Genomic DNA, 22,351 nt, shown 5'->3' with positions numbered 1-22,351 from the left:
GCTGCCCTGAGTTAAGCCCTGAGACTCCTTAATTGTTGTCACAAGATGTTGGATTAGCACATTTCTGGAATAGCTGTCTGTTTACACTCTGGAGACCCACTGTCCACTAACCGCTTTCTAATTGAATTCTAATCACATTCAAATAGCTCAATAACCAGCCTCAGCTGCAATTCATAAAACTTTAATTGCCATCCATAAATCCTGGGCTCCCCAGAGCGGGGCGTCCCTACAACCCAATTATAGTTCTCTAGCAGGCAAGAGAGATGGTCACAGAGATGGAAAGGGAAAAGGAGAGACAGAAAAATAGAGACAGCCATGTCACCAGCTGAGAAGCTGGCCTCTCCTAGGATTTTGACCCTTGGCTCTCACAGGTGGAGGGGTATGGTCCCCAAGTTTCTTCGCATCATTGTGATCTCAGGCCTGAAGTTTGCAGTCTGAGGAAAAGGATTGGACTTGGAGCTGTTGCTCACCCTCCCTGCTCCAGCCAGATTTTCTACAGGGTGAAAGAAGAGAAAGCTGTCATTTCTGTAGCCTTGCCTTCCCCAAAGATCAATAGCCCTTAGGGGGGCAGCTAGTCTCTTGCACAGTCATTGGTGCACCAGTCTTCTACTGCCATTCAGGGAGGTTTCCTTTACCAAACCACTTCTCCCTTACTGAGGCATCAAGTGTCTCAATTCCTTTTAATTTGTATGGGCTTTAAAGGGGGTGCATAGAAGAGAGTGCTTCCTAGTTAGTCTTCTAGCTGCCTAAGATCTGTAAAATGCCAAGGGGTGGGAGATGGCAGGACCCAGAGCAAAGGCTTCCCTCAGCCCCTGCCCAGTTTCCAGAAGGGCCAGGGTTTGGGCCTCTCTCCAAAGTCCTTAGGATGGAGTTGTAGGGTTGGCCTGGAAATGTAGCAATGGAACCCCGTGGAGAAAGAAAAGAGTGACCCCTTCAGTGTCTCTCTCTGCCAAAGGGGGAGTTTCGGGTTAGAAAAAGGCACAAGGAAAGGTGGTTGATCTGAGTGGTCCCAGGAAGGCCCCAAGTGCAAAGGCACTTTAGAACTTCTCAAGCATCAAAATGAAAAGTTCCTCTTCTTAGCTGGGAGGCCTCTCTGTTATGCCTCCCAGATCCCTCACAACTAACCACCTGAATGACACTGGCCAAGTCCAAAAGCTGGGGGACTCTGTGTGCTTGTGTGTGCCTGTCCCACGTTTCGCTCCAGGACTGGGCCGCTGCCAGTCCACAATGGCACAATCCTGTTCTAAACCTCAGGCTTCACACTATTCCGTGCCGTATCCACGGCTGGCACAGAGGAGCAGGGAGCACGGGGCATTCCGATTAGAAAGGCCTCCAAGTCCCCACCTGGTGCGCTGTGAGGCCGGAAGCTTGGAGGAGTTGGTCTGGGGCCCAGGCTAGGGAGAGGGGTGGGATGGAGGATGCAGCTCTGTGATTTCTCGGGAAAGCGTGGAGAAAGAGGGGGAGGAGGCTGGCCTCCCCGGGAAATTAACAAAACCTACACTTTGCAAAGTCTCCCCCATCCCCCTCCTCCGAATTCTTCCCTGCCGCGCGCCCGCCCCTCCTCGCCGCTTCTGTTGTGACTCGGGCAGCCTATCCCGAGGGTGGGGAGCTGCGGAGGAGCAAGAGCCGAGCGGTACTCCGCAGCATCACGTGTCGGGGTGGGGGCTATAAAATCCCGGAGCCGGGGCGTCGGGCGGGGGACGTGAGGACCAGCCCTCTCCAGGGACCCCTTTGTTCGCAGTCCAGGCGCCGACACCTCGGCGTCCCCAAGGGCTTGACCGCCTGCGTCCGCGCCGCGCCCGGGGCCAGAGCTCTGGACAGGAGAGGGGAGGGGGCCCCCACGACCGGCCGGGCCCTCCAGCCACCCACCCCTCCCGACATGTCGCGCTCCTTCTATGTCGACTCGCTCATCATCAAGGACTCCTCACGGCCCGCGCCCTCGCTTCCCGAGCCGCACCCCGGGCCAGATTTTTTCATCCCGCTGGGCATGCCGTCCCCGTTGGTGATGTCCATGTCCGGGCAGGGCTGCGCGTCCCGCAAGAGCGGCGCGTTTTGCGTTTGCCCGCTCTGCGTCACTTCGCACCTGCACTCCTCTCGTGGGCCCGCGAGCTCCGGCGGCGGGAACGCAGGGGCCGGGAGTGCAGGGGCCGCGGGTGGCGGAGCGGCAGGAGCCGCCGGGGCCCTGCCCCTGCTCAAGAGTCAGTTTTCTTCGGGTCCCGGGGACGCACAGTTTTGCCCGCGCGTGAGCCACGCGCACCATCACCACCACCCGCCGCAGCACCACCATCACCACCACCAGCCCCAGCAGCCCGGCTCAGCTGCAGCAGCAGCAGCGGCCGCGGCGGCAGCGGCGGCGGCCGCGGCGGCCTTGGGGCACCCGCAGCACCACGCACCTGTCTGCACCGCCACCACCTACAACGTGGCGGACCCGCGGAGATTTCACTGCCTCACCATGGGTAGGGCGGGTCCTGGGCACCTGCGCGCTACGCCTTGCCGGCTCCCGGGAGTAAAACGTCTCGCCTTCAGTGGAGGAAGTGGGAGCCTGTGGGGTGGGCTGAGGGGGCGAAGGAGGGGCTTTTGGAATAACTGCAGAGTCGTCCCCGTAAGTTCCGAGGTGAAAGTTAGCCTTGCCAGACTCTCCAAGCAGCTTGGTGCGCTCGACTCCAGTACCTGCTGCTCGAGTCTGGGATAATAGCGGATCCTTTGCGACTTTGAACTTGAGGGCTGAAAAACCGGAGGTTAACTGACTGAGGTCCGGGGTTGGTGTGTTTGAACTGAAGTGTGGCAGTCGGGCGTCGAGGCTGGCTAAAAGCATCTCGATGCTTTTGGTTAAGCCTGCCTGCCTTTCCGCTAGGGTGGACAGGAGACCGCAGGACTCTCCCAACCCCTCACCCGCCCCCACTTTAATCCTCTGACTTTACATCCCCGAGATCAAAGGCCTTCGCTTGCTTTGGGCGTCTCTGTCCTTCCCGGCTAAGTAACCATGTGTCTCCAAATGAGAAAGAGTGAGGGATGGATACAGGTGTTTGGTTGAGCTTCGCGGGTGGGTCCTTGAGAGGCAGCGTTTCCAAGGGAGGGTCCTGGGGTGGGAGCGCCTCGCCGGAGAATTACCTTTCTGCCCTCTCTTGGCCCATCTGCAGGGGGCTCGGACACCAGCCAGGTACCCAATGGCAAGAGGATGAGGACGGCGTTCACCAGCACGCAGCTCCTAGAGCTGGAGCGGGAATTCTCTTCCAACATGTACCTGTCTCGACTCCGGAGGATCGAAATCGCCACGTACCTGAATCTGTCAGAGAAGCAGGTGAAAATCTGGTTTCAGAACCGCAGGGTGAAGCATAAGAAGGAAGGGAAGGGCACGCAAAGGAACAGTCACGCGGGCTGCAAGTGCGTTGGCAGCCAGGCGCACTTCGCGCGCTCCGAGGATGAGGACTCCTTGTCGCCGGCCTCGGCCAACGATGACAAGGAGATTTCCCCCTTATGAGGGAGGGCCGCCCCCACACACACCACGCGCTCCCGGCATCTCCCCTAACTCCCGAGGTGGCTGGCACCCAGGGGCCAAAATCCTCACCCTTTCGGTGGTCCCACCTGGAGAAGCTGGAGAGGAGCATTCCCCGGGGATGTGCATACCGGGTCTGACCCTTCTCCTGTCTCCTTGATCTGTCTGTTTGGGCTCCTCTCGCAGTTATAGGTCGTCGTTGTTGTTTTTTATGTAAATAATCTAGATTCAACTCAGTTTTGTTATATAACAAAGGAAAAACAGGATTGGTTTAAGTTTAAAACTGTATGTGGGTTTTTTTAAAGCGCATGTCATTTCCCTTTCCCTGTCTTTCAGAACCAGATAAGAACATGGGGTTTCTTGATTATTTTTTTAAATGAAGGTATTGAGTTACAAATAACTTAGAAAAATTAAACCCTGTAGGTCTTGCTTTCTGAAAATTTGCCTGAGAAGAGTCTCAAATCCAAGTCACTGAAGTCTCTTTGTGAATAGTTTTATATAAAATTTATATTTATATTTATTTAAATAAATGAGACAAAAATCAAGGTTTTAAATTCATGGTGTTGGCTCTCACCAACTTCCCCTGTCTCTCTCTTCCCCATATGGATGGAGAATAAAAGTGAGAATTTACAGCAAAGTAATGACTGTAACTTGATAATGTGGGTCTCTTGGTTGAGGGACTTTGTGACTCTGTATATTTGTGTCACCAAAACTTCTGCCAGGACACTTTCAGTCATGATGTTGCCTACCAGGTAGTACTCCCCATTCTTAAAATAGCTCTCTTCCTCACAATTGACAGGATAAATCCATTTAGAGTGACACTGACAATTAATAACAGGCAAACCTTAAAATCTATTTAGCAGGAGAAGTTAAAAGTCCCTTACTCCTATTTATTTTCTGTAGCAGTCCCTCCTCCCTTTTTTTCCATCTTCATTTCTCTCAAATACTAAAACCCGAATTATGTGAAGGAATCTGAATGGTAGGAATTGTTTCAGAAAGGGCAACAATCCATCAAACAGGTTGGAAGCAAACACACGGAAACTTACGAATGATGCTACAAGTGACTAGAAACAATACTGTTTTTGAGTGTTTGTCTAGCTAAGAAATTAGCTGGTTTCTACCACTGCTGTGGAAAAAAATTTTTTTTCAGGAATAGGGAGTTAGTCTGTCCAAAAATACACATTCTTAATTTTCCAAAATAGCTCAGAGGTGCCCTTGGACTTTGGGATTTTTTTCCTTGTCTCCTTTTCAACTAAATTAGTTCCCTTCTAGTCCCACTGTTCCCATCACCGTGCAGAGTTCACTCCTGCAAGCCTGGCCCTGGAGAAGACTTTGGCTCTGCCCTGGCTCTGCCAAGCAAGGCAAGCTGACTCTCTCTTCAGCACAGCTAGGTTGTGTCCTTTAATGGAGAGAGTGAAGCTGGAACATGGAAGCTAGGAGATCTCATTCCCCGAAGGCTGAGTCCCACTAACACCCACTGGTGTTATTTCTGATTATTTTCTGTAAAGATGCCACCCCAAAGGTCCTAGCCATGGGAACTGTTGACAACACATACTCACACTTTAGGTCTGATTTACTTTAGGTCTATAGGGACTGAAATCTCAACAGGTGAGGTTGCAGATCTAGTATGGGAAGGAGGAAAAGGGGGGAAGATGTGACCATGGGTTCCCTGGCCAGAGATTCTCTCTCTCTCTCTCTCTCTCTCTTTCTCTCTCTCTCCCTCTCTCTCTCTCTCTCACACACACACACACACTCTCCAGAGAACTCAGGGAGAAGGAAAGTCTCCTTTCAGACTCCCGAGGCCCGCTGTCAACTCTTATTCCGGTGCTAGTCAGGGCAGGCGAGGTGCGGGGGTGGGGGTGGGGGTGGGTGAAGCTGGACTGCTCGCCCTGAATAGGGAGCTGCTGGTGCTTTGTGCAGGGACATGGGACTGGGCCTGCGCAGTGGTCACAGACAACCGGCTCGCTCCTGCCCCGGGCAGAGGCTCAGGCTCTGGATCGCTCTCTAGCTCGCTCTCTAGCTCACACACAAGCAGAGCTTCGGGCCCCTGGCCCTGCCGCCGCTAAGGGGAAGGGGCGCTGGCCCGCTGCCTTTCCCGAAGATCCCCTCCTCCTCCTTCCTAATAGACAGGCATCTCTGGGCACCAGTACAGGGGTGGAAAGGAGGAAGTTTCGTAGCGTCTAAGGAAGAATCCCTTCGCAGGAAGTAACAGAAGGCCAAAGAGCCCCGGCTGCACCTCTGAGCGCTCCTGCCCAAAGGGAAGCCTCAGCTGGTTCCTGGACAGACGACTCCGTCCCCTTCCATCCGCACCCGCCCCGGTCCCTCCGTCGTCACCAGGCTTGTTCCTCCCCAAGTCCCAGGCTTGTTCCTCCCCAAGTCTCTGCCCTCGCAGATTTGAGTATCTGCACCTCTCCTGACTACCCCCATCCCCGCCCAGATTCAGCGCCCAGAGCCACCCATTTGCCGCACGGGATGCCGCTCCTTGCCCAACTCCACCTCCCTGAGAAGGAGACGCGGTACCAGTCCTCCTTGGATGGTCTCCGTACCTCTCCCTCCCGTCTTGGGGAAATTCCTTAGGGAAGAAAGAATAAACAGGGGATCCTGCTCCAGAGGCATAAAGATTCAGGCAAAGACGTTGGACATTCTCCAAAGAAAGTTTCTCCGGGGTTCCTGGGGAGGTCCTCCTTGTCCTAGAACATTTGGAGCAGAGTGAATGTTCTTGTCACTGTCAAAGTGGACCATGAGGTTTCCTTGTCTACTATTTTACACTTCCCCAACCCTTTTCCTCCCAGAAAAATTTCAGCTGAGCTTTTAGGAAGTTTGGGAATAAGGCTGTGGGGATCTGTCTGATTTTAAAGGCCTATAGTTTTTTCCTAGGTTAAGAACACCTAAGCCAACACTTAGGTGTACACATACTCTGCTCAACAATCTTGACATCGGCCACTCTAAGAGAATTGTCCCCAGACTTGTTAAAAGAAGAATGTTTAAGATGTATGGAGTCACCCTTACTTTTCTACCTGGGAAGCACTAGATGCTAGTTTTTCAATATATCCCCCTTGAGACACAGAACTCTGTTCCCACAAAGTTTGGCCTCTTGGGGGCCTACAACCACATCATGAAAAGATAAATAGAATAAAAATGATAATTAGAAATCAGGACCTTGCTCCACTAATAGAAAAGAAGGGAGCAGCAGGAGCCATTAGTGGGGATAAATCCACCTCTTTAAACAGGAAAAGAGCTGGGGATTGGGGAGGAGGGACAGCAGGAAGAATGACCTCCTGCCTTTGTGTCCTGACCCAGTCCAGACATTCCCAGCAAAGAGGAAGAGAAGAGACCTTTTGCCTTCACCCTCCCACACAGTGACCAACACAAGCCCAAGGCCAAGGGCCTAACAATAATAGTGGCACTCAGCAAGGCTTCTTGATTACAAACCACAACAAGGGCAGAAGGGTCTCGGCAGCCATCCTTGGTGATAGAGGCACGATCACCATGGACCCCTGGACCCAGGTGATAGAGATACTGTGATGGTAGATCCTACTCCTCTCCTTATTCTGAAGTGGCAATCATAGTTTACTCCCTACTGCCAACCCTCAACATATCCCCCCAAGGATATCCAAAGATAGTTTAGGAGAAACAAAAATTCTGAAGTGATGTCTTTGATCTTCTGACTTCCTCCTTCCTCCTTGCCCCCACTACTCACCAGTGCTGCCCACTTATATCTAATCGGGATTAGGAATGCAGTTTGCTAGGTCCATCCTGACTGTGGTCAGAGAACTGCCAGAAAGGTGGTGGTTCTAAATGAAAGGTGGTCACAGAGGGCAGCTGGGTCTGTGTGTGTGTGTGCATGCACCCATACATGTATGTGTATGTGGGGGAACTCCTGATGGTGGTCGTGTAAGTGGAAAGGAAAGGGTTATTTTTACTAGATTTTTTTTTCTTTTTTTCTTTTCTTCCCACTTCTTTTCTGCAGTTTCCATTCATTTTTCATGGCACTGCTTGGGAGATTTCTTTGAGGGAGGCAGGAAGACACTGAGAGTTGGGCTAGAAGAAGGAGGAAAAAAGATTCCCTTGTAGTTCAGTCAGTAAAGAATCTGCCTGCAATGCAGGAGACCTGGGTTCAATTCCTGGGTCGGGAAGATCCCCTGGAGAAGGAAATGGCAACCCATTCCAGTATTCTTGCCTGGGAAATCCCATGGATAGAGGAGCCTGGCAGGCTACAGTCTATAGGGTCAAAAGAGTCACACGTGACTTAGCACAACTAAACCACCATGACAGCTCTGGGTAAGATCTCAGGTCCAGCCTTAAGGGTGTAAGAGAGAGGGGGAAAGTGACACTTCCAATAGAATCTATTTGCTGGAGGAAATTGGGTTTAAAGGAGCAATCACTGCTTTAAAAAGAACTCCTCCCATCCTCTCCAAACACAGCCTAAAGCTGTCCTAGACATGAATGCAGCTCAGTGCATCAAAGCAATTGTTCCTATTTTCATTATTCACAGGGAATCTTTGAATGTACCTGTTAAGGTGACAGACCTCTTAAAAAGGAAAAAATTTTCCATGCAATTAAATGGTGCATTTACTAGGCTTCTATTAACATAATTTAATATAAATCTATTTTATAAATCTTTAGGCTCACATTACTGAAGATTGAGCTTCTCTGGAAAAAAAAAAAAAAAAAAGCCCATGTCTCTCCCCTAAATTAGGTGGAATAGAATCCAAAAACTTGCTATTCTAAGCCAGCTGGAAATATTAAAAGTAGAGGAATTTGTATTGTCCTTTGTTAATGGTGGAGGTATAGAGAAAAGAGTCAGCTTGTCTCCCAGAAGATGAGAAATTCTACAGGAATGAAGGGCTCTTCACCCAAGGCTCTGGCCCTTGGAGTGGGTAATACAGGCTACAGTGGGAACTGGAACTTAAAGAGATCTCTTAGGAACAGAACTGAAGCAGAGCTCAGATGAAGAAACAACAGCCAACCCTGGCTCCCATTTGGAAGCAAGTTTATTCTGTTTGGGGACAGAAAATCCAAAGCCTGTGAGCCCCTCACATCCCTTCCATAAACTACTCTATATGGAGATAGATATCCTTATCAGTTCGCATAGCTAGACTTCTTGTTCTCAAGTGCACCTTCCAAAAGCTTGGCCATCCCACTGTCTCTGAAAACGGTGTTTTACGTGCCCTTATATTGGGGTCAGTGCCTGCCCTTCTGCACCAGGCATTGCACTTCTGCAAGCAGAGCCCTATGTGTTTCTGAATTCTGTCCTACCTTTGTTGAATCTTCCAAATCCCAAACCCAGGAAGGCCCCAGGGGCCCCTCTGAGTGAATCTGGTCAGATCGGAAGTGTGCTGTGTGCTTAGGAAAGTAACTAGTTTCAGATTAATGAAGCAGTGACAATTTCAATCTGCTTAAAGGCGGAGGTTGGCACTGCCCAGGCCTGAGCGTGGGGAGCTCGCCAGGCTGGGCTTTATATTGTCCGCTTTTCTGAAGAGCAGACAAAGATGGATAGAGAGACATTGAAAAGCAGGGGGCGTATTTCAAACAGCCTCATAAAGAGGGCTGTCACTTTAAGACAAGAACCATAGTGCTTTGATGACTTTGTATTAGCGGCCCCATTTCAAATAAGGAACTCAAGTCTCTAGTGAGAGGGAGGAAAAAGACTGAGAGAGAGGGAGAGGGAGAGAGGGAGACTGTAGTGATATTTAGCCTGTGTGAGCACTGCAGCGGACTAATTCAACTTTAAGCAACTGTTTGGTTTCTGAAGTTCAGGGAGAAACAACCCGCAGCAGGTGCAGAGAAAAAAGGCAGGTGGGAGCTACCCGTTATGGGAAAGAGCTCCCTGTCCATGGGCAGCAGCCGGTTCTGAGAAGGAGAGGAGGAGAGGAGGCCACTTTGGCCTCAGTTTGCTAGGAAGGGCTTGAGAGAGACGCTCAGCTCTGCTGGCCCCAGACCGTTGAGGATTATAATGGAAATTTTTGAGAGGCTGAAAGAGAAATAATAGGAAGGAGGGGGAGGGCAGGTTTTCGGAGTCTACCTTCACAAAGCCCAATTTAAATTGTTTGGGGTCAAGCAGCAGCAAGCCACCTCCCCCCTTTCCTCCTTAATTAATTAATGACCACGATTAATTATTAGGGCCTTGCATCTCAAGACTTCAGAACACCTTCCCCCAGGGGCTGATGAGTTGCTTGAGCCAGGCACGTGGTTCTAAGTTGGGAGAAGCAAGTTGAAAGTTGGCAGTGTTGTCTGTATCTCTCTATCTGCTTCCCTCCCGGCTGTCTGCCTCTGCTTTTCTTCCTGTCTCTCATACTCTTTCTGCCTTGGTATGTCTCTGTTTCTCCGAATCTTCATCCTCTTTGTTCTCCGGGCCGATCTCCCCATCCTCCTCCAATCTCCCTTGGCCCTGGCTCAACCCTCCCAACGGCAGGACCCCAGCTGTCCCCAGAGATGGGAGGATGCCCGAGCGGCCCCTGTCAGGACACCACAGCTCTGAATCTTACTGCGTCCCCAGTGGCAGGAAGTGAGTGGGCAGCAGTGTTCACCTGCTGGATCACGAGTTACTGACAGCTTAAAAATAATTTTTTTTCTGACAAAGAAAAAAAGATCATTTTTAAGAGACCTGAAAACCAGAATCACTCAGGCTTTGAAGGCCAGCGAAAAGGCTCCCCTGGCGGTGGCACTGGAGGGAGAAGCGTTTAGTCACTGTTTCATTAGGCACTATTTGAACCTTGCAACATGTGGTAATTTCTGGGGCAAGCTGAAAAGGGGGGATTATGTAGGAGGGACACAAGGAAATTAGCCAACGGTTAATTTAACTCGTTTTCTGCTAGACTTTTCGATACATTCCTAATTGACTAAGGGGCAGGTGAAGCTCCCGCCCCATGCAGGCTCATTCACGGTGGGAATAAATGGTTCTTTTTCAACTCACACTGCTCACAATATATCATCAGGGAAAAGACATGCAATGAATATGTTGATTTTTTTTATTAATGGAATTACACCCTGCCACGCAGGTGTGAGGGTAAAAACTTTCTATACGGCAATGAAATAAGATTAACAATGAAATTAGAATTTTATTAGCTTTATATGTCACATAGACCTGGATTTGAACTGTCAAAACAAGCAACAAGAAAAGATATTGGGAAGGCAGTGCTGCCAATCACCCAGGAGAAATGGAACAGCGTCTATCCAAATCAAACTCAGTGGCAGTGCCTTCTGTAACTCCTTTGGGCCTTATGCCAGAAGCCAGAGAACACAGGGCCTCCCTTGGGTAACAGCCTGGGTTTTCGACCCACAGGTAGGAGCTGAAAACACCGCTTGAGCTCGGAGGCCAGGCCTAGAGCAGGCCCCAGTCCAGGGAACAGGGCTTGGATAGCCCGAGGCCCTGAGAGGTCAGCTGAAGGCGCCGGGCCCCCGCGGTCTCCCTGCCTCAAGCTTCACATCCTCTAGATCGGCGGCCCGGGTTGGCCGTGGTCCGAGCAAGTGGAAAGAAGAGTGGGAACTCGGGATTGGAGGCGGGGTGGGGCGCCCCTTGGACACCGCCCTGAGTTTTGTTCCCCGGGGGCCCCTGGGAGCTTGGGCAGAACTACCTGGGTCTGGCAGGCGCAGAGGTGCCCTATGCAAATGGTTCACTATTAGGCGAGAAAGAAATACTTCAAATGGCCCTTTGTAACCTTCTATAGAAAATCGAGGTACTCTGCATGACAAAGCACAATTAAGCTTTCTATTCAGGAGTTCTGCAGCTGGTAGCCCATTGGGAAAGTGGGAGGAAACGCGAATATATTAATAGTGTGGCAAAAGTTTTTTGTGTGCGTGTCTTTTTCTGGGTCGGGGATGGGGAGGGGCGGTGGGTGGACCCGGAGGGGAAGAAGGCTCCGCCTTGGATCCTTGCCACCTGACAGCCTTGCCTCTGCCCACGTGGAGAGCCCTGCTTGTCTGGCAGCGGGCATTCTGAATGGTCTCAGCGAAGCCAGCGTGCAGAACAGGGCTGGGCGGACCCTGCGGGCACCAGTGCCTGGGCGGGGCGGAACGCCTGCCCCAGCCTAGCTTCTTCGTCCTGGGAAAGCTAGGCTAACCCGCGCCGGGATGGTCTTGGTACCCGGCGCAGGAAGGAGGCTGCGCTTGACCGATGCTTCGCCCAGATGCCATGGCAGGTGGTGCACCCTGGAGCGCAGCAGGGGGATGCTGCGCTGGGAAAGAGGCTTGGGAAGAGCAGAGTCGGATTTTCTGTTGAGCTCTAATTTTCTCCCATTCTTGAGGTTTCTTTTTTTTTTTTAAATTAACTTATTTTTAATTGGAGCATAACTGCTTTACAATATTGTGTTGGTTTCTGCCATATGGGTATATGTATATCCTCTCCCTTTTGAACCTCCCTCCCACCTCCCACCTCCCACCTCCCACCCCATTCCTCTAGATTATCACAGAGCACTGGATTTGACTTCCCTGCATCATACAGTAAATTTCCACTGGCTGTCTAACATTGTTGACATTCACTTTCCTAATTGTTCACTTTTGCAAATCTCAGGGAGAAGTTTTTGCTTCTTAGTAAAGAAGGGCTCTTAGCCAACTGTGCTGTTTAGTCTCCTTTTGTTGGTCTACATCCATCTCCACTCTCGTCTGCCCTGTGGGGGCCGCAGACACTGGTCCCTATGGGTTGTATTACATGGTCTATTAACTATTTCACCTGTAGCCTCTGGGCTTCCCTTGTGGCTCAGTTGGTAAAGAATCTGCCTGCACTGTGGAAGACCTGGGTTCGATCCCTGGGTTGGAAAGGTCCCCTGGAGAAGGAAAGAGCTATCCAATCCAGTATTCTGGCCTGGAGAATTCCATGGACTCTACAGTCCTTGGGGTTGCAAAGAGTCAGACACAACTGAGCAACTTTCACTTTTCTGTAGCCTCTTGACTCTGGCTTTCATTGGGTTTGGTGAATGAGTGGCACAGCAAATAACAGAATAAGCTGATGAGAGAGAAGCGGAAGTATATTGATGGTTTCTGGGGATACCATATTGTCCCAGTTCTGGCAAATTCTGCTACTTCCCAGAAATTCCCTTTCTCTCTGAGAATTTCTTTTCCAAGGCCCCAACTTTAAATCAGGTTCTTCCTGCACCTTCATGGAAAAGGGTGGAAATGTCTTCTGGCTTCTGCTAGTACCTAGGAACAATACTTTGGCCACCTGATTTGAAGAGCTGACTCATTGGAAAAGACCCTGATGCTGGGAGAGATTGAGGGCAGGAGGAGAAGGGGATGACAGAGGATGAGATGGTTGGATGGCATCAGCAATTCAATGGACATGAGTTTGAGCAAGCTCTGGGAGATGGTGAAGGACAGGGAAGCCTGGCATGCTGCAGTCTGTGGGGTTGCAAAGAGACGACACTGAGCGACTAAACAACAACAACAGGAGCTTCAAAATTCTCGTTAGTTTCCCTCAGTCCTGCACACATCTCTGCAAGAAGTCATTTTGTTGAAATCGTTCTTTAAAAATCCCAGCTCAAAGTGACTGCCTAGGGGCTGATCAGCCATGTTATTCCTGAGTCAGTCTCTTCTATAATAGATCACCCTATTCCATTTTCAGACAGCTTTGACTATTTCTTGTTGTATCAGAATCTTCCTTTATAATTTGTATCCATGGGTCCCTATCTAGTTCTTTCCTCGTGGGACTTTTAGGTGCCTGCCTTCTTCCCTTTTCCCAACTGTTAATGACAGCAACTGCATTTTTCATCTCTACATCCTTAGCATTCATCACAATGCCTAGCGGTTAGTAGATACCCAATAAATAGCAGCTGAGTCAATGCATCATTCAACTTCCAAGTCTCCACCAGTTGCCTCAGACATGGAGGTTAAAACAGCTGTATTTGATTGTAGCTATATATACATATATGATATATGTAGCTATATATACATATATGATCAATGCAAAGAAATAGAGGAAAACAACAGAATGGGAAAGACTAGAGATCTCTTCAAGAAAATTAGAGATACCAAGGGAACATTTCATGCAAAGATGAGCTCGATAAAGGACAGAAATGGTATGGACCTAACAGAAGCAAAAGATATTAAGAAGAGGTGGCAAGAATACACAGAAGAACTGTACAAAAAAGATCTTCACAACCAAGATAATCACGATGGTATAATTACTCACCTAGAGCCACACATCCTGGAATATGAAGTCAAGTGGGCCTTAGAAAGCATCACCATGAACGAAGCTAGTGGAGGTGATGGAATTCCAGTTGAGCTATTTCAAATCCTGAAAGATGATGCCGTGAAAGTGCTACACTCAATATGCCAGCAAATTTGGAAAACTCAGCAGTGGCCACAGGACTGGAAAAGTCAGTTTTCATTCCAATCCCAAAGAAAGGCAATGCCAAAGAATGCTCAAACTACCGCACAATTGCACTCATCTCACACGCTAGTAAAGTAATGCTCAAAATTCTCCAAGCCAGGCTTCAGCAATACATGAACCGTGAACTTCCAGATGTTCAAGCTGGTTTTAGGAAAGGCACAGGAACCAGAGATCAAATTGCCAATGTCCTCTGGGTCATCAAAAAAGCAAGAGAGTTCCCGAAAAACATCTATTTCTGCTTTATTGACTATGCCAAAGCCTTTGACTGTGTGGATCACAATAAACTGTGGAAAATTCTGAAAGAGATGGGAATACCAGACCACCTGACCTATCTCTTGAGAAACCTCTATGCAGGTCAGGAAGCAACAGTTAGAACTGGACATGGAACAACAGACTGCTTCCAAATAGGAAAAGGAGTATGTCAAGGCTGTATATTGTCACCCTGCTTATTTAACTTCTATGCAGAGTACATCATGAGAAATGGTGGGCTGGAAGAAGCACAAGCTGGAATCAAGATTGCCAGGAGAAATATCAATAACCTCACATATGCAGATGACACCACCCTTAAGGCAGAAAGTGAAGAGGAACTAAAAAGCCTCTTGATGAAAGTGAAACAGGAGAGTGAAAAAGTTGGCTTAAAGCTCAACATTCAGAAAACGAAGATCATGGCATCTGGTCCCATCACTTCATGGCAAATAGATGGGGAAACAGTGGAAACAGTGGTTGACTTTATTTTTGGGGCTCCAAAATCACTGCAGATGGTGACTGCAGCCATGAAATTAAAAGACGCTTACTCCTTGGAAGAAAAGTTATGACCAACCTAGATAGCATATTCAAAAGCAGAGACATTACTTTGCCAACCAAGATCTGTCTAGTCAAGGCTATGGTTTTTCCTATGGTCATGTATGGATGTGAGAGTTGGACTGTGAAGAAAGCTGAGTGCCGAAGAATTGATGCTTTTGAACTGTGGTGTTGGAGAAGACTCTTGGACTGCAAGGAGATCCAACCAGTCCATTCTAAAGGAGATGAGCCTTGGGATTTCTTTGGAAGGAATGATGCTAAAGCTGAAACTCCAGTACTTTGGCCACCTCATGTGAAGTGTTGACTCATTGGAAAAGACTCTGATGCTGGGAGGGATTGGGGGCAGGAGGAGAAGGGGACGACAGAGGATGAGATGACTGCATAGCATCACTGACTCGATGGAGGTGAGTTTGAGGGAACTCCTGGAGTTGGTGATGGACAGGGAGGCCTGGTGTGCTGCGATTCATGGGGTCGCAAAGAGTCGGACACGACTGAGCGACTGAACTGAACTGACTGATACATATATGATATATAAACAGACTAACTATCCTATAGATAGAATAAATATAGGTAGGATTTAGAGAAGCTTCTGGAATCTGTCTGCAAGCTCACCCATTTACTAGCAGTGTGACTTTGAGCAGTTCACTTAACCTGTCTAACTTCTATTATTTGTAAAATGGGGATAATTAATAGTACCTTGCTCATAGGGTGATGAGGATTAAATAAGGAAAAACACAGGAAGCTATATAGATATTTAGTAAAATTAGATAACATCTAACTGAAAAAGTTATTTAACTTATATACAGAGTACATCATGAGAAATGCTGGGCTGGATGAAGCACAAGCTGGAATCAAGATTGCCAAGAGAAATACCAATAACCTCAGATAGGCAGATGACACCACCCTTATGGCAGAAAGCAAAAAAGAACTAAAGAGCCTCCTGATGAAAGTGAAAGAGGAGAGTGAAAATGTTGCCTTAAAACTCAGCAGTCAGAAAACTAAGTTCATGGCATCTGGTCCCATCACTTCATGGCAAATAGATGGGGAACAATGGAAAGAGTGACAGACTGTTTTGTTGGGCTCCAAAATCACTGCAGATGGTGACTGCAGCCATGAAATTAAAAGATGCTTGCTCTCTGAAACAAAAGCTATGACCAACCTAGACAGCATATTAAAAAGCAGAGACATTACTTTGCCAGAAAAGGTCTATCTAGTCAAAGCTACGGTTTTTCCAGTAGTCATGTATGGATGTGAGAGTTGGACTATAAAGAAAGCTGAGCACTGAGAAATGGATGCTTTTGAACTGTGGTGTTGGAGAAGACTCTTGAGAGCCCCTTGGACAGCAAGGAGATCCAATCAGTCCATCCTAAAGGAAATCAGTCCTGAATATTCATTGGAAGGACTGATTCTGAAGCTGAAACTCCAATACTTTGGCCACCTGATTCGAAGAACTGACTCATTTGAAAAGACCCTGATGCTGGGAAAAATTGACGGCAGGAGGAGAAGGGGCTGACAGAGGATGAGATGGTTGGATGGCATCACCGACTTAATGAACATGAGTTTGAGTAAGCCCGGGAGTTGGCGATGGACAGGGAAGCCTGGCATGCTGCAGTTCATGGGGCTGCAAAGAGTCAGACATGACTAATCGACTGAACTGAACTGAACTGAAAAAGTAGCTTTTAAAAAAAGACCTGAAGGGAATGTGAGGAACTGACCATGTGGCTTGTGTGGACAAGATAATTCCAAACATAAAGAATTCCAAGCAAATATCTAGGTGGGGAGACACCTGAAATAGTTGGGAAACAATAAAGAGACAGAATGACTAGAGTTTGTGAGTGAGTGAGTATGTGTGTGTGTGTGTAGGAGTGAAATGATGATGAAGCAGGACTTGTAGATCAGAATAAGGGCTTGGGCTTTTATTTTTAGTTAACTGGGAAGGTTTTGGAGGATTTTGAACAGAGGAGTGATAAGCTCTAAGTGAAAAGAAAGTGTTAGTCGCTCAGTCGTGTCAACTCTTTGTGACCCCATGGACTGTAGCCAGCCAGGCTCCTCTCTCCATAGAATTCTCCAGACAAGAATACTGGCATGGGTTGCCATTCCCTTTTCCAGGGGATCTTCCCAATCCAGGGATCAAACCCTTGTCCCTTGCATTGGCAGGCAGATTCTTATCCATTGCACCACAAGGGAAGTCCCTTTGCCCATTTTCTAATTGGGTTATTTGATTTTTTTGTTTGTTTAGTTGTAAGAGTTCTTTATATATTAGGTATATGCTTTGTAAATATTTTATCTCATTCTGTAGGTTGCCTTTCATTCTGTTGATTCTGTCCTTTGATGCACAAAAGCTTTAAATTTTTATTTGTCCTATCTGTTTTTTTTCTTTTATTGCTTGTTCTTTTGGTGTCATATCCAAGGAATCATTGCCAAATTTAATGTCATAAAGATTTTCCCCCATGGTTTCCTCTAGGACTTTTATATATTTAGGTATTACATTTTGGTCTTTAATCCATAAAGAGTTAATCTTTGTTTAAGGTAAGAGTCCAACTTTGTTCTTTTATCCAGTTTGGAAAGCAGTTGAAGAGACTATCCTTTCCTTCATTGAATACTCTTGGCACCTTTGTTGAAAATCATTTGAAATTTGTTTCTGGGTCATCTATTCTTTTCCACTGGTCTACATGTCTGTCTGGATGCCACTACTACTCTTTTGATTACCATAGCTTCATAGTTAAGCTTTGCGATCAGGAAGTGTGAGACTTCCAACTTTATTTTTCTTTTTCAAGATTGTTTTGACTATTTGGGGTCTTTTGAGATTTTATACGAATTTTAAGATAAATTTTCTATTTCTGAAAAAAAATGTCATTGGGGTTTTGATAGGGGTCACATTGAATCTGTAGATTATTTAGGTGAAGGCCAAAGAATTGCTGTTTTTGAACTGTGGTGTTGGAGAAGATTCTTGAAAGTCCCTTGGACTACAAGGAGATCAAACCAGTCAATCCTAAAGGAAATCAGTCCTGAATATTCATTGGAAGGACTGATTCTGAAGCTGGAACTCCAATACTTTGGCCACCTGATTCGAAGAACTGACTCATTGGAAAAGACCCTGATGCTGGAAAAGATTGAAGGCAGGAGGAGAAGGGGACAACAGAGGATGAGATGGTTGAATGGCATCACTGACTCAATGGACATGAGTTTGAGCAAGCTCCTGGAGTTGGTGATGGACAGGGAAGCCTGGCATGCTGCAGTCCATGGGGCTGCAGAGTCAGACATGACTGAGTAACTGAACTGAGACACCTTAACAATACAAAGTCTTCCAATTCAGGAACATGGGATGTTGCTCCATTTATCTGTATTGCTTATTTCTTTCAGCAACGTTTTGTAGTTTTCAGTATACAGGCTTTTGGCCATGTTAAACAACTAAATAGCCAACAAGTACAAAATTTGAATGGTGGCACTAATAGACCACAAATAGGACTATTTGAGAGGTCCTATAAGAGGTGAAACAAACAAGGCAGAGCATTGCCTTGTTTTGCCTCAGATGGGACCATGTGCCTCAGGTGACTCAAAGTTTTTCCTCCTCTGCATATGTCCACAAATGACTGAGAAAGTGTGATGAATGTGTGATGCATATTGATTTGGGTTACAAATAAATTTTACTAAGTGGATGAATTCACAAATATGGAATCTGCAAGTAATGAGGATCAACTATATTTAGAAAGAAAATGTATGCAACAATAGCACAGAAGCTGGGATGGAAAAATGGAAGAATGCTGTTGTATGGATCTCATGCAATAAGCAAAGTTCTTATACCATATGTAGATTATTATTACTACTACTACTATTATTATTAATAGTACTTGGAAACTATGATATTAAGGCTGGATACTGTACACATCAAAACAACAATAAAACCAAAACAAACAAAAAAGATATAATTAATAAGCTATTAAAGACTATAAAATGAAATAATAAAAAGTAATGTCAGTGTGACATCAAGAAATAGAAATAAGAAAGCTCATTAGTGAAAGCATAATGATTGAGGAAAGAAATAGAGGAAATTTGAAGTGCTGATTTATATTCTGAGCATAATATGAGAAGGGCAAACTGGAACTTCATCTGAGAAGGACAGCCAGGACATGCAATCTTCCTGCTTGATTTCCTCTTCCCAAGGATGGCAATGAGTCTGTCCTCTCCTTCTGTAATCTTAATGACCAAGAGCTTATATTGTTGAGGGATAATTGCCCTGGGATACGTTAGTTTCTAGTCTAGGAATTTTATATTTTTAGATCTTACATTTTGCTCTTTAATCCATTTAGAGTTAATCTTTGTTTAACACATGATTGAAACTGAAAGTGAAGGCACTCAGTCGTGTCTGACTCTTTGCGACCCCATGGGCTGTAGCCTAAAAGGCTCCTCCGTCCATGGGATTTTCCAGGCCAGAGTACTGGAGTGGGTTGCCATTTCCTTCTCTGGTAATAATTAACTGGTGTTGAGAATTCCCTGGGAGTTCAATGGTTAGGACTCTGCACTTTCACTGCCGAGGGCTTCAGGTTCAATCCCTGGTCAGGTAGATAAGACCTCGAAAGTCTCATATGCCCCCTGACCACCCCTCAAAAGCTGATGTTATCATGCTGGAATGACTTTTGCTGTTTTAAATAAACTATGCAGGGCTACTTAGTAATACCAACATATTTCTACAGTGTAAACAGAAAGCAAACTTCAAAAAACTGCTCCTGGATTTATGCCCAGAGCCAATGTGTACAGTTTTTCTAAATAGATGAGGATTATATTAGTAAATGTGAAAATGCAGATAAAACAGTTCAAAAACATATCTTTAAATAAATCACTTTTTAAATGCCTGGAAATATTGAGATAATGTTTACTGAGATGGAGTTTCAGAAATGTGAACTATTATGTGTAAAATTGCTTTCTATAACAGTGAAGAACTCTAAAAACAATAAGAATAATCACAAAATAATTTTGGCTCTTATGACCTGTTTGGATTAATTAGTCTAGAAAACACCAGAATAAAAATTGTTCTTTTTTTAAACTGAAGTATAGTCGATTTATAATGTTGTGTTAATTCTGCTGTACAGCAAACTAATTCAGTTACACATACATATGCATTATTTTTTATACTCTTTTCCATTATGATTTATCACAGAATATTGAATATAGTTCCCTGTGCTGTAAGACCTTGTTTATCCATTCCAAATATAATGGTTTTCATCTGCTAATCCCGGTTCATCCCTCTCCCTCCCCACTCCCTTGACAACCACAAGTCTGTTCTCTATGTCTATGAGTCTGTTTCTATTTTGTTCTTTTTATGGCTGAGTAGTGTTCCATTGTATATATGTAACACATTTGCTTTATCCATTCATCTGTCTGTGGACATTAAGATTGTTTTCATGTCTTGGCTATTGTGAACAGCGCTGCTAGGAACATAGGGGTGCCTGTCTCTTTTTGAATTATAGTTTTGTCCAGATATATGCCCAGGAATGGGATTGCTGGATCATATGGCCACTCTATTTTAAGTTTTTTGTAGAACCTCCATATTGTTTCGCACTGTGGCTGCACCAATTTACACTCCCACAAATAACGTAGGAGGATTCCTTTTCTCCACACCCTCTCCAGCATTTGCTAATCACTTTTTAATGATGGCCATTATGACCAGTGTGAGGTGGTACCTCATTATAGTTTTAACTTTCATTTCTCTAATAATTAGTGACGTTGAGCACCTTGTCATGTGCCTGTTGGCCATCCATATGTCTTCTTTGGAGACATAGCTATTTAGGTCTTCTGCCCATTTTTCACTTGGGCTTTTTTAAATTGTTGAGTTGTATGGACTGTTTGTATATTTTGGAAACTGAGCCCTTGTCAGTCGCATCATTTGCAAACAGGAAAATTGTTCTTTTTTTAATTAATTTGTTTAATTGGAGGCTAATTACTTTACAATATTGTGGTGGTTTCTGCCATACATTGACATGAATCAGTCATGGGTGTACATGTGTCCCCCCTTTTCGAACCCCCCTTCTCACCTCCCTCCCAGTTCCATCCCTCTGGGTTGTCCCAGTGCACTGGCTTTGAGTGCCCTGTTTTATGCACTGAATTTGGACTGGTCATCTATTTCACATATGGTAATATAAATGTTTCAACGCTATTCTCTCAAATCATCCCACCCTCGCTTTCTCTCACAGAGTCCAAAAGTCTGTTCTTTATATCTGTGTCTCTTTTGCTGTCTTGCATATAGGGTTGTCTTTACCATCTTTCTAAATTCCATATATATGCGTTAAGAAAAATTGTTCTTTAATTATGTTTCAAGTAGCATAAGAACTAGTTCACATTCAGAATGTGTCAGGATTATTTTTATAATTATTTTGAATTTAAGCTTCCTTCTTTAGTGCATATAGAGACATTCAAGACATGGATGAGCTTCCCTTGTGGCTCAGCCTGTAAAGAATCTGCCTGCAATGTGGGAGACCTGGGTTTGATCCCTGGGTTGGGAAGACCCCCCTGGAAAAGGGAAAGGCTACAGAAAATTCTTCAAGAGATGGGAATACCAGACCACCTGATCTGCCTCTTGAGAAATTTGTATGCAGGTCAGGAAGCAACAGTTAGAACTGGACATGGAACAATAGACTGGTTCCAAATAGGAAAAGGAGTTCGTCAAGGCTGTATATTGTCACCCTGTTTATTTAACTTATATGCAGAGTACATCATAAGAAACGCTGGACTGGAAGAAACACAAGCTGGAATCAAGATTGCCGGGAGAAATATTAAGAACCTCAGATATGCAGATGACACCACCCTTATGGCAGAAAGTGAAGAGGAACTCAAAAGCCTCTTGATGAAAGTGAAAGTGGAGAGTGAAAAAGTTGGCTTAAAGCTCAACATTCAGAAAACTAACATCATGGCATCCAGTCCCAGCACTTCATGGCAAATAGATGGGGAAACAGTGGAAACAGTGTCAGACTTTATTTCTGTGGGCTCCAAAATCACTGCAGATGGTGACTGCAGCCATGAAATTAAAAGACACTTACTCCTTGGAAGGAAAGTTATGACCAACCTAGATAGCATATTAAAAAGCAGAGACATTACGTTGCCAACAAAGGTCCGTCCAGTCAAGGCTATGGTTTTTCCTGTGGTCATGTATGGATGTGAGAGTTGGACTGTGAAGAAGGCTGAGTGCCGAAGAATTGATGCTTTTGAACTGTGGTGTTGGAGAAGACTCTTGAGAGTCCCTTGGACTGCAAGGAGATCCAACCAGTCCATTCTGAAGATCAGCCCTGGGATTTCTTTGGAAGGAATGATGCTGAGGCTGAAACTCCAGTACTTTGGCCCCCTCATGCAAAGAGTTGACTCATTGGAAAAGACTCTGATGCTGGGAGTGATTGGGGGTAGGAGGAGAAGGGGACAACAGAGGATGAGATGGCTGGATGGCATCACTGACTCAATGGACATGAGTCTGAGTGAACTCCGGGAATTGGTGATGGACAGGGAAGCCTGGTGTGCTGCAATTCATGGGGTCGCAAAGAGTCAGACATGACTGAGCGACTGATCTGATCTGACCCCTTCCAGTATTCTGGCCTGGAGAATTCCATGGACTGTATAGTCCATGGGGTCACAAAGAGTCGGACACGACTTTCACTTCACTTCACTTCACTTCAAGACATGGATGCATACAAAATGTTTGTTTTTTTAAAAAAACACTTTCCTCTAGGTTGAGAGCTTTA

The 22,351-nt window shown here is 46.2% G+C and overlaps 1 protein-coding gene across 1 annotated transcript; it reads left to right on the top strand.

The window, feature by feature from the left end:
* Positions 1-1,646: 1,646 nt before the first annotated feature.
* On the top strand, positions 1,647-4,037 carry GSX2 (GS homeobox 2). The gene is made up of 2 exons (XM_006058307.3): positions 1,647-2,456; positions 3,141-4,037. Exons 1-2 carry the CDS (start codon positions 1,880-1,882, stop codon positions 3,479-3,481), a joined length of 918 nt encoding a protein of 305 aa, XP_006058369.1. The 5' UTR covers positions 1,647-1,879; the 3' UTR covers positions 3,482-4,037.
* The last annotated feature ends 18,314 nt before the right edge of the window (positions 4,038-22,351 follow it).

This window comes from Bubalus bubalis, chromosome 7 (genome assembly GCF_019923935.1).
Source record: "Bubalus bubalis isolate 160015118507 breed Murrah chromosome 7, NDDB_SH_1, whole genome shotgun sequence".
Classification (NCBI taxonomy): Eukaryota; Metazoa; Chordata; class Mammalia; order Artiodactyla; family Bovidae; genus Bubalus; species Bubalus bubalis.
Note: the sequence above shows the minus strand (reverse complement) of the source record. Positions and strands in the feature narration are given on the sequence as shown.